Source organism: Macrosteles quadrilineatus, unplaced genomic scaffold (assembly GCF_028750875.1).
Source record: "Macrosteles quadrilineatus isolate MER2022 unplaced genomic scaffold, UCM_ALF_1.0 Scaffold_5__1_contigs__length_97177068, whole genome shotgun sequence".
Classification (NCBI taxonomy): Eukaryota; Metazoa; Arthropoda; class Insecta; order Hemiptera; family Cicadellidae; genus Macrosteles; species Macrosteles quadrilineatus.
In genome coordinates, this window is record NW_026542598.1 from 29,669,812 (window position 1) to 29,682,090 (window position 12,279).

Below are 12,279 nucleotides of genomic sequence, written 5' to 3' on the forward strand. Positions count from 1 at the left end.
ATTTTGAAAATACAAAAATTCAATCAGATTGATATATAAATTACAATTTAACCAGTCAATAAGATAAATACGAGGGGATGGGTATTTTTACAGTCCACGCCTTATATATATTTTTGAAACAATTAAATTAACAATTAAATGTTCATATTACTGAGCCTCAAGAATTACCTTTGCATAATTATAATAAAAGGGGTAAAAATTATATAGTTAAAGAACAACCAAGACTTAAACTATTTTAAATAAACCTTCTTATATTGAAAACTATTTTTTTTTTTACTTCCTAGCTTTAAAAAAACGAAAAAGACAAATTTAAAATTACTTGACCTTACAGTTGCACCTTACAGTGTAGAAGATTTTTGTGATTTCAATTTTAAATAATATATAGTATTTTGTAATCTTTATCTGTTTCTTTTTGCTAATGTACCTGACATTATTCATGTATATAATTTGTCTACTGTATGATGAACAAAGACTTTTTGAATCTCGAATCTTTAAATACCGTAATTGTTAAAAAACAAACATACATAAAACGTTTGTTAAACGAAAAATACTTTACAATTCCATTTTTCTTACTATTGTAGGAAATTAGAATTTATAGGTAAAACCCGCTCAAACAGCGTGCTGGCAAATTAATACGGAAAATAAAGTTAAGCCGCTTCAAAGCCGCTCAGCGGTTTAAATGGATAAAGCATACTTTGAGAGGGTATTACGATATTTATATAAGCAACATTAATCCTGGTTTGTTTCTTTTGAAGTTCGTTTTGATGAATTTATTACGCTCTGTGTACTGTATTTGGTTTCCCCTAAAATATTTTGAATATCGCTCAAAATTTCTTATTCATAACACTTAATATTGATGTACTGCATGTAGTCATTTCCTTTATGTATTTTAAGTACCAGAATTTCTGTCAGGGCTCTAAATTGTACAATATTTTCGGTTCCTAATTCGATTCATTAATAAAAATTTATATTTTTTGCGTTTTAATTCATTAATTCGTTTGCTTATTGTTCTATCGATATGGTCACTTTAAAACTCTGTCTTACACTTCTATAATAAGTTAAGTGTTCTTTACTTCTTTAGGTCCAATATATCTCTTAATATGCTAAATATTGCTCTTAGTATTCTTATTTGGCAGAATCTAGTATAATTTAGGTGTTATTTTAAATAAAATTTCGTTTCTTGTGAAATTATGTTGTTTATTACTTTTATCTAAGGTTTTAGTGTTAAAGTTTCAATGCTGGCTCTAAAAATTATCAGGCTCGCGCTTTCTCGTTGTATTTTCATTTAAAAATAAACTTGTTTAACAACATAATATTGAATTATGTGTATCTTATCGCATTAACTAGTCAAATACACCAAGGACAAACACTCTCCGCATCTTTGACTGTTTTGCAAACAGATCCCATCTTTTGTCGGTGACATCAAACAGTGCAAATCTCTTTTACAAACAAGATTTGAATTGTCAACACTATGTGCAGGACGCGCAGTTTTCTCTGTTTCCACATCCGGCCGCTTGACCGCTGTTTCCGTATCCGTCTGGCCACTGCCTCCGCTATGTCGTCGCCGCTACGTGTTGTATTGTTGTCACACCTGATTGTCAATCACATTGTTGCGGCAGTCTGCGCCTCAGTTGCCCGTTGGACGCGAGTGTGTGTGCGCGTGCTGTGATTTGTGATTATCGTTTAATTGGTTGTGATTATTAGTTGTGTTTTTATTAGGTTTCTAGTATTAATGGCTTTTAAATCATTTGTATTGAGCAAATTTGTGTTTGGTATTTCTATTAAGTTTTCTTTCCGACTTGATAAGGTAGTACCTCTGATGAATTTTCGGTCGATCATAATAATAGATAACTAAACTTTCAACTATGCCTGATATTTCTTTCTTTTTTCTAGTTTTTCGGAATTTTATTGCTTGTTTTTAAAACAATATGGCTACTGTTTTACACTAAGAAAATATTTAAATTTCAAGTTTTTTTTGCTATACTAATTGTTTTTAATTAATTTAATTCATAATATGTAGGGAATTTAGTGTTTAATTAACTATTATGAGACCTTACAAAGAAATTTTGGATTTTCGTTACGTTTCAAATTTATTTGTTCCAATATACTCGTATTATTATTGTCAAATATTTTATTGAAACAGGTTGTACCTGAGTAGGTTTTTACACTCTGAAGTTTTTATAATAATAATACACATTTCTCACTAATAAAATCATTTTTACAACTTACGGGTATTGACATTTAACATTGTAGGACGTAAAAAAAAAACCATAAAGGTATAACTCATTATGTTTATAAATACATAAATTAATTTCTCTTTTTTATACTTCGTAGCAAGTTGCCTTAACCTCGACATTTTATAGTTTTATAGTTTATAGGCTCCCTAGGGTTTAGTGTACTTAATTTTCATTTATAACCGGTCTTAAATGATTGACTATCTTACTCTGAGCTAGCGTCGATCGTAAAATATATCGCTTAACTTCAAGAACTCGATTTTACAACCTGTTAATATTTTTAAAATTCACTAAATCTTAAATTGTACTATATTGAGTTTCTTGGCTTGCCTAATTGAAATTCCAATATAATCTTCCCATTACGGTTTCGCCTTGCACCTTCGACTTATTGTAATCAATTTTCAAATTAAACTATTTAACTCAAGTCAATTTAGCTGTATTGACGTTAATGTTGTAAGATTTACAGTGATACGCACGGCGGTTTGAACACCGCGATGTCGACTGTAAATTTACAAACTCCCATTAAATTTGAATTTACAACTGGTGATAAAACAGGCGTCATGGGATAGGGTTTAACGCTCACAATCTCTAGGTTTCACTCGATGGCTGTGTCCTATCTCAAGATTTTTAAGAGTCACCCGTTATGGCCTATTAATCTTCAGTGACGATATAGACATTTTAGACTCAAATCATGAATTTAAATCACTACGATTAAAGCTACCATGAAATCTAAACATTTTTGATGGCTAAAAAAAATTTATTTTTGTGTTGTCTTTATTTAAAAGAATTATATTAATAATTATTTTGTAATTTTTCTCTTAAAATCGTTAAAACTGTTTTGTTCATTTACAACTTAGGCTATTACACTTAATCATATTTTATAAAAATGCAGTTTCTTCATAATCAGCTGCATAAATGTACTGTAAGCTATATATCCGGATATGCGATCTGTATACATGAAAGTAGGAGTCCACATGTATGAATCGTCGGGCCACTGATGTTCTCACAAGGTTCAAGTATCGCGTTCAAGTAACCCGACCCCCTGTTATGCCGCCGCGGTTTTTGTACGAAAAGAAAGTGCGATTTGTAAAAGATGTGCGATATATATTCTGAATGAATGTGCGGATTTGAAATTTGTCCAATTATGCTTGATTCGTCTACGCAATCGCGGGTTTTTAAAATTGTTTTTTACATATACAGTTGAAATTATGTCGGGTCTCTAAGGAACTAACATTTAATCTAGTTATATTGATTTTGATGTACACATCTTCAAGACCTCTACTGAATTAAGTTTTTCAAAAGAATTTTGTAACCATGACTTCGTTAATTACTAATCGTCAACATGTTATTAGAAATCATCAAAATAACTTTGTGTATTGCAAATGGTTCCATAATAGCTCCTTAACAAACCAAAGATTAAATCAAGATTTGAAGGTGAACGAACCAAACTCTCAACTAATGAGTCAATATGTTGATGTTATACGATTGAATAGGAGATGTTATCCAAATTTAGGAATTGAGCAAATGCTATTAGTGCAGTTGTACACAGTTTATGCAATTCAAACTTTAACTATTTAAACACCACAAAACTCGTGTTGAATTGTTATTAAAAACTTCTCGTCTCAAGCTAGAACAGAGGCAATTTCTGTTTTCCTTCTAAATCAATACATTGTGTTGGGAATGGCTTGAACTTTAATTCAATTCCATTGTCATTTTTGGCAATTGTATCAGATTCATATGACGCCTATACAACCCTGTATTTTGAGGCGAAAATGAGTGTTGAATGATATTGTGTCTTTGTTACTGACTGATCAGCTGTTTCAATAACCAGTTTATTCAAGAGTGCCATCTTGAGAACAGCTGGAATATGTATCATGAGGAATACGGATTGCAGTCTAATTTCGAACCATCCAAAAGCTTCTGGCTTTACTCAGGATTGAACCGGTTATCTTTGATCACTAGGCTAACATTATCACCCTCTACCCAACTATATTCAAAAGTACAGGACGATATCAGAATTTATCGTTGCTATGACAACCTCATGATGACGAGCATGAGTTGATGAATGATTCAACACTGTCTACCACACTGACCTGTATACATATATCTCGCTCAGCTGTTCTACCCCCCCCCCCTCCCCACTAAACCACCCTTCACTGGCAAATGTGACTAAATGATTTATGCCCCGAATAAATAACTGTTTTTGGTCCCTTGAAAGGTCGGAATTCAGATATGAATTGATTTATGTGAGGGTTTTGGGTCAGATCTGACTAGGCACGAACATGTTTAATCACCACAATTCTGATAATTGTTTTTAGAAATACTCAGTAACGTTCTTATCCGCTAAAATATTTTACCAATAAATCAAGGAACGATGGAATTAAGATTCGCATTGTAAAAAATTGTATTTTAACCAGCAATTGATGTATTTCTTCTTGATACGATCTATGGTAGGCCTACACTTGAAATATTTATCCATCTAAAACATAAAGCTACTAGTTCTCTTCTAACGCTTTTAATTCAGCATTTTTAACAAAAAGGTGAGACAAGGCTTTATTGTTTGAGCCAAAGCTGAAATTCGTGTTTCTGTTTACAACGTACACGGTTTGCCTTTCAACTCAGAATAACACTCTCTTTAAGATGCTTGTATCAGGTTTGCTTTGGGAAACACCGAAACATGATTCCTTTGTATAAGACATTAAAACGCGTTAAACCCCTCTTTTTCAATTGGTCAAAAAACCCATTCGTTCTCAACATTAATTTTTGTAAGAATTTAGGTACATGAGCAATGTGTTTGACTGTAAATTACGAGCAGTAGATGGTTTCTGAGAACTATTTATGCGGTTCGGTCCAGTGGTCCAGTTTTTACGAGGAAGATTAGTAAGGAGAACCACTGTTCTAGGAAGCCCTTGGCCTTGTGAGAGTCTGGACAGTAAGTGGACTGTGTGTCCAGTTATGGTCAATAACATGGCCAACTGGCCTCCTTGAAATGGCCTGGTGCTCATTTACAAACTATGTCTAGAGATGGAATCTATAATGATGTATATGCAACAAAGAAAGTAGTTTGAAGTTAAAACTTAGAAAACAGTCGCTGTTTCATCTTTACTTTTTCATAACACAATGCTGTATTTAGTATTTGTAATTCCTAAATTGAATTTATTTTAGTATATTTTATGGCTTTTGAAGAAAACTTAAAACTGGCTCTTCTATTTATTTATTTTTTATGTACGACAGTACAGTAAAATATTACTAGAATGTATGTCGATTTGAATGTTTATTTGCTTACAATAGTTAACTTAGCTTCTTTATTTATTTTTATATCCACATTATTCTGTCTTGCCTCCTCCTATTCTTGTCTTCTGGGTGCCTTTACCAATAGAATAAGCAAACCAACAAAATTATAATAGTTAGGCTAATGTTTTGTATAGAAATGTTTAAATCATTTTAAAACTTTTGTATTGCGAAGTTTATGGTGAAACTGAAATGTTAAAAATGCCTCCATTGTCTTAGGTTTGAGAAAATATGCTCAAGGCAATGCGACTCTGCGGGTATTTAAAATTCATTTCTGTCTTTCAAAAGCTGACTGCAGCTATTTTATTCAACGTGGTGTTGATTTTGTTATGTGTTTGTTGCATTGATGAGCAGGTTCCTTGTTCTAAAACACCTTTCATAAAATATATTTTTACTGGATTAGTGTAAACGGTTAAAATCATCAACATGCAGATGTTTCAGTATTGTTAAAAGTATTTTATGCATTTGAAAAAGGGCAAGTAACTTGGTATAAACTTTAGTGCCATTAGCAAAAGAATCCAAAAATATTTTATTCTGGTATTGTTTTTACCCAGTGAAAGAAACTGAACATCATCTTGATTGAATCAAAATATTTACCGTCAAATATATGCACTGTGCAAGTTGTTGTGAGACATTGATAGTATTTTGTCAATAAATATGATGCATCGACGTTATCGAGACGGCAGGATTAAAATACGTCCTTTGAATTCGAGAAGATGTCGCAAGCCAGTGTAAGTAAGGTTTTAAAACTTTGTATTTCATCAGGTTGTCTTGATTTTGGTTTATTTCAATGTTGTTTATGCTATTAATCAATGACATTTGATTTTCAAAGAATATAAATTTTTACTTCTCTTGTGGTTGCAGTTCAGTGATTAAGTTAATTTTAATTACAATAATATCAATCATTGATTTAAGTTTTCTCATATAACTGAAGAAAACGTTTTTGTAATTTCTAAAACAGCTTTACTTTTTCTTGTAAAAACTTAACAACACATATAATTAATAGACATATTTTATATACATTTGTACGCTACAAATACTATCTGGAAAATTGTTTGATGTCAAATAATCAATGAATATTGTCTATTTAATTTGATTTTTACTTATCTCCCTTTACATACGGGAGAAAGAATTTTGTTTTTTGTTAAAATTTTCTATTTTTAGTTTTGGGTGTAAATGTCCGTTATGGGTTTCCCTGACCCCAAAAAATGATTTTAAAAGTAATGTCATATGTGTGAAAAAAAATCATATTTTACAAAAACAAGCATAACGATTTTGTTTAAAATCTAGTATGTTGTGCTTTTTTAAACTATAATAAAATGGCACTCCTGTAAACATTTTAGTTTGAAAGTTATTGCATCTTTTGTGATTTTCCCATAAAATATTATAGTTACTCCCACCCCTTACCCATAAGGGGGTTGTTGACAAGCTAAGAAAAAGAATGTAAGAAAGACTGTGTAAGATTGCTGACTGACAGTTTATTTTATGTGTGATGTTGTGTTGTAGGAGTATCGGACTGACACAAGAGATGGACTCCACAGGCTCAGTGGCTGCAGTAGAATCTGCTCTGGACAGACTCAACAAACAGAGAGAGGAGCTGGAAGAGTTATGGGCCACTCGCAAACTCAGGCTGGACCTGTGTCTCAGGTTGCGGCTGTTCGAGAGAGATGCTTTAGAGGTAAAGTTCTTGCTTTTGAAATCTTTTGGATGTATAGATAAACCAAGAATAAGACCAACAAAATGTTGCCCTAATTTTATATCAACTATTTTCAACAGTTTTTCCTCAGAAATGTCTTGAACGCTTTGACATCAACTCAGCAAATCAGTTGGTTTCAGTAGTGAGAAATCCACTGTTGGTGCAATCTCTTTGAAATAGTTGTCGATTGCTTCAGGAGGCGAGGAAGTGTGCTTAGATTATTTTTCTTTGACCTCTCCAAAGTGTTTGACTGCGTACATCATGAGATACTGTTGCACCAGTTAGCGACAAACGGCATTCGTAGCATTCCGCACAAGTTGTCAGCTTTTTACCTGACAGATCGTTCTTAGTTTGTTGAAATCGATGGAATACTTTCTCAAAGAGAACCAATACCTCAAGGTATCCCCCAGGGATAAATTTTAGGACGGATCCTTTCCTAAACAATTGTTTTGTCATACTGTGTCATCCTCTAGGTTAAATAATCCATAAAATGTAAATTTGCAACATGAATTGCCTTTATAATAAGTTAGCTCCCAAAATAATTTCCATTGTATTCAAATACAAAACGCACATACGAACATCTGTTACTATACTTTTTATTTTTATGTGATAAATTAGTCTGCAAACACAATAATAATTTCATATGTATTTACTGATTTTTAATATTAAAGTTTGTTTAGATATTGATAAAGGGATATTTATACATAGCACCACAATACATGTATAAATGTAGCCATGTTTATTGCAGTAAGACTTTAGGGGCATGTAAAAAAACAATTATGCTTAACCTCTCAGACCATCAAAAAATTTACCATTAAATCTTCTATATGATGAGAGCACATTAGACATGTTGTAATTAATAATTTTTCTCCATCTCTAGGAAATTAATTTTACAAACATCCCCACTATAATTCTTTTAAAGGATAATACAGCTTTAATGCAACAAAGAACTCATTATTTGGGATTTACAACCGTTTTCATCATTAATATTTTCATTATGTAGATTGTAGAGTTTCCAAAACATTTGTCAAAGAGATAATTAATTAGCAACTCTTTTAGATGTAAGGGCAACACAGAGTCATGAGAACGGGTCCAGTTCTGTGCTCATTTGTAGCAATTAATCAGATGCTTGATAAATTTGTCCTTTATGTTGTTGATGAACCATCACTTCAGCGACCTCCCTCCCCACTCAAACTGGTCGGAATTAACAAACCAGTTTGTTGCAATTCTTCTTGCGTTCGCTTGCAAGTGTGCCTTATATCATACTGACACAAGCCATTATTTACTGTTATTGTTCATGTTGTTTTGTATGGGGATCGGTTACATGTGAGTTACTGTCTTTAGGATTATTCTCAGTTATAAGAATTAGAAGGATAAAATTTAACAATTATTTTCTTTCATGGTAGAGGGGAAAAAATTAGATGACAAAATTAATCTTATTATTTTATGTTTATGGTTAAATTTTTAAAACCAATTAAAAACAGAAAGAATAGTTTATCAAAGAGTAGATAATCAGGATAATTCTTATTAATTATTCACTTACAATACTATGCAAATCGATTGTTTGATTTTAAAATTCATGGAAAAAAATAAAATAGAAGATGGACCACTCAAGCAAGCTTTTTCCGCTAATTGAAAGATAACCATCTATGAGAGAGAAAGCGGTTCCACAATCAGACAATCAAAATTGGCAGTCAAATTTGTGTACTGTGGAGATGAACTGACAAAAATACTGGCTGCCATTTCAGATGTGTGTCAAAAATCCATCTTTAAGGAATTTACAGTTCAACTGAACCTACACTTAAATTGTTGCTTGGCCCAAAGATGGATTTTGATTGAACGCATCCCAAACCTTGGCTAGTGCTTTTGCCAGTCAAAAAATATTTGTCAAGTAGCATAATAATATTGTCTCAATGTTGAAGTCAATATTGTTTCAACATTTGATCAATATTGTGGTGCTACTTGGGACATGGTCGTCACCCTAAGACTAAGGTTTAAGTGTATCAGAGAGTTTGTTTAATATATACTTTCAATCTCTAATAATCTTATATAGGCTTACCTCCGTCAGTAGTCCAAAATTGTGTCTTATTTCAACTAATGTTGTTCAAAGCTTACATGTTTCGTTGCACTGCAACATCGTTGGAGCTTTATGTCAAAAACATCAAATAATTTAAACATAGAACAAAACACGGAACACAAAACATTCAACACGTCTACCTACAACCGCTGCCGTGCCGTGTCATGATAGCGCTATCGTGTTATTTTGTGTTTAAATGTTTTGTGTTCCGTGTTTTGTTCTATGTTTTAATTATTTGATGTTTTTGACATAAAGCTCTGATGATGTTGCAGTGCAACGAAACATGTAAGCTTTGAACATCATTAGTTGAAATAAGAGACAATTTTGGACTACTGAGGGAGGTAAGCCTATATAAGTCATTATTCGTAGTTCAGGGGCTATCAGAATGAATAATCTAATAATCTTGTGAGAACCAATTCAGTGGTATTCTGTATACAACAAGTGACCGAGTGTGTGTGTGTGTATGTGTGTAGGTGTCCTCCAGGCTGGAACTGTGGGCCTCTGAGCTGGAGCACTGTGACCTCACCAATGATATGCAGAAGGCCGAGACAATGCTGAGGCTACACAATGAGAGCATCACGCACATGCAGAACACTACCTTCCAAGTGCTGCAGCAGGGACAGGAACTGGCTCAGGTACTTCAGCAATCATTCCTTGTATAGACAGCTGTGTGAAAGAGAGATAGTATTAGTATCCTGCATACTTTTCTAAATTCAGGGAAGACAAGCTCAAAGCTGGTTATTTATCGTGGTGCTTTTTATCAGTTTTTGAATCTTTTCCATTTATTCATGTAAAAACGACTTTAGTTATGATTATAGTATACTTTGCTTTTTATTTTACACACAAACTTTACCACCCCAAATTAAATTTTTATTTGGGTTTTTCTCAAGGGGCCAAGTACCTTTGAAGTGGCTTTTCTTATGGCCATGCACCTAAGAGTCACTTTTTTTGTTGGCTGTTCACCTCTGAGGCACCTTTTTCTAATGGCCACACACCTATGAGTCACCTTTTTCTGATGGCCATACACCTCTGAGTCACCTTTTTCTGATGGCCATGCACCTCTGAGGCACATTTCTCTGATGGTAATTAATCTCTGAGGCGGTTTACCAATCCCGTGTTGTGTTTTGCAGGTGTTTGAGACCAGCGGAGTGTCTCTGATGGCAGACAGTCAGTACAGTGCCCAGACCAGGGTACAGGTGCTGCTAGAGTTCCTACATGAGAGAGAGATGGATCTGGAGGATCTTGCGGAGATGAAGAGAGTCAAGCTGGAGCAGTGTGTGCAGCTGTGTCAGTTCAGAGCCGACGCCAACCAGGTAATGTGCTTGTCTGGAGTTGTATGATTGATGTCACGCCCAGAAATATTGTACTATTGTACTGTACTTAGATATGAAATTTCATGTTATAACTGTTAGGCTATGATTTTTTTGGGATTAGGGGTTAAGCCAAATGCCTGAGGGTCTGGATTATTGAGGACCATATTATCGAAGTTTTTAGGATGGTGGATAAAGATTATTTTTGCTCAGATGGACATGCAATTAGCATTGTTATTGAAGAATAATTAAAGACACACCTTATTTGACAGTTGTTGTGTCATACAATTTAGATTCAAACAGTTAATTTAACCCTCAGTACACATTTAAAGATGGTACTGTACAATATAAAATTCTCACTTTAGGAATTAATTGGCAGTGTTGAAATTGGATACAAATATAGTTTGTACGTATTAACGACCTTCTAAGTCTATGCATAGCTACGCCATGCTATGTACAACTTGGATCATACATTTGTCATCATACGTCACACTATTGCCTACCCTGTGTAGCAACAGAAACAATACTTCAAAATGTTAGCATTTTTAATAGTTTATATTTTTCCTTCTTCAGATAGCGATCAGATAGGTCCATCCAAACAGTGTTAGTCATTTCTCACTTATCAGCTGTTGTTTGCTTATCAATGTTCTTGGCCAAGGATGTTTCCTTATAACCATGAAGTTGTGTGCAAGAGAGAGTTACAATAGACATGTGTTTTATTATTCTCAACCAGTTAAATTATAAATTTTTCAGAAGTGATATAAATGTTTAGAATATTTCTATGTATGTTTAAATTTGTGTATAGTTTCTGATAGTGTTGCTACAGTGGGTTTTACAATGTTGTATTTTATTTGTGATGTCCTACACCAGGTGGTCAGCTGGATTCGCAATGGTGAGGCGATGTTGATGGCCAGTTTCACAGTTCCCAGCTGTTTACCGGAGGCGGAACAGCTGAAAAAAGAACACGAACAGTTCCAAGTGGCCATTGAGGTAAAACTATCATCATTTGTCAAAACTAACAAAATATTGGATTTCTCCTTAAATTTTATATCTTGAGTTTTGTTTTACTTGTTTATTTTTTATTTTTTAAATATAGCTTCAAACCGGCGTTTTCATTAAACAATTATTGATTGGAGAAGTTAATTGTAGTGTGTGCTACAATCTGACTGAACCATATTTCTTATGTGATTTAGTTGTGCACCAATTCCTTTGCTTAAAGTTTACTCCTAACTGATTTTTACTCCAGTTAACTACGCAGTAGGATGTCAATGTTTTGCTGATTACACCAATACAATAAAATATATTCTTTAACACTCTTCCATTTATAGGCACTTACACTGTAATAATTTACAAGAACGTAGATATGATCGATGTGTCAAAGGTGATTGATTTCGACCAGTCACGTGATTCTTCAACAAGCTCCATTAGAAGACTGAGAGAATCAAAATTGCGACCTTACTTTTTATTCTTACTTATTATTAGCTGGAAGTTACAATTATAGTGTTCTCTTACTCCTGCGGCCACTCAAATCCAAGTTTATTTTTTGCCAAAAAATTACCTCCAGACTCATCTGTCTTTCACCATGTCCACTTCTCCCCCATATCTTCTTACATATCCAGTCATGTAGTCACCCCATTTTCATCTTGGTCTTCCTTCTGGTCCACCTCTCCA

General features: G+C 33.5%; 1 protein-coding gene across 5 annotated transcripts in view; it reads left to right on the forward strand.

Moving 5' to 3' along the window:
- LOC128994659 (triple functional domain protein-like) overlaps positions 1-12,279 on the forward strand; it is a 284,163-nt gene that overhangs the window by 160,115 nt on the left and 111,769 nt on the right. For all 5 annotated transcript variants that reach the window (XM_054419354.1, XM_054419352.1, XM_054419353.1 and 2 more), the window contains 4 exons: positions 7,032-7,203; positions 9,772-9,933; positions 10,429-10,611; positions 11,479-11,598. In XM_054419354.1, coding sequence (XP_054275329.1) covers positions 7,032-7,203; positions 9,772-9,933; positions 10,429-10,611; positions 11,479-11,598 — 637 coding nt within the window. The remainder of the gene's footprint in view (positions 1-7,031; positions 7,204-9,771; positions 9,934-10,428; positions 10,612-11,478; positions 11,599-12,279) is intronic.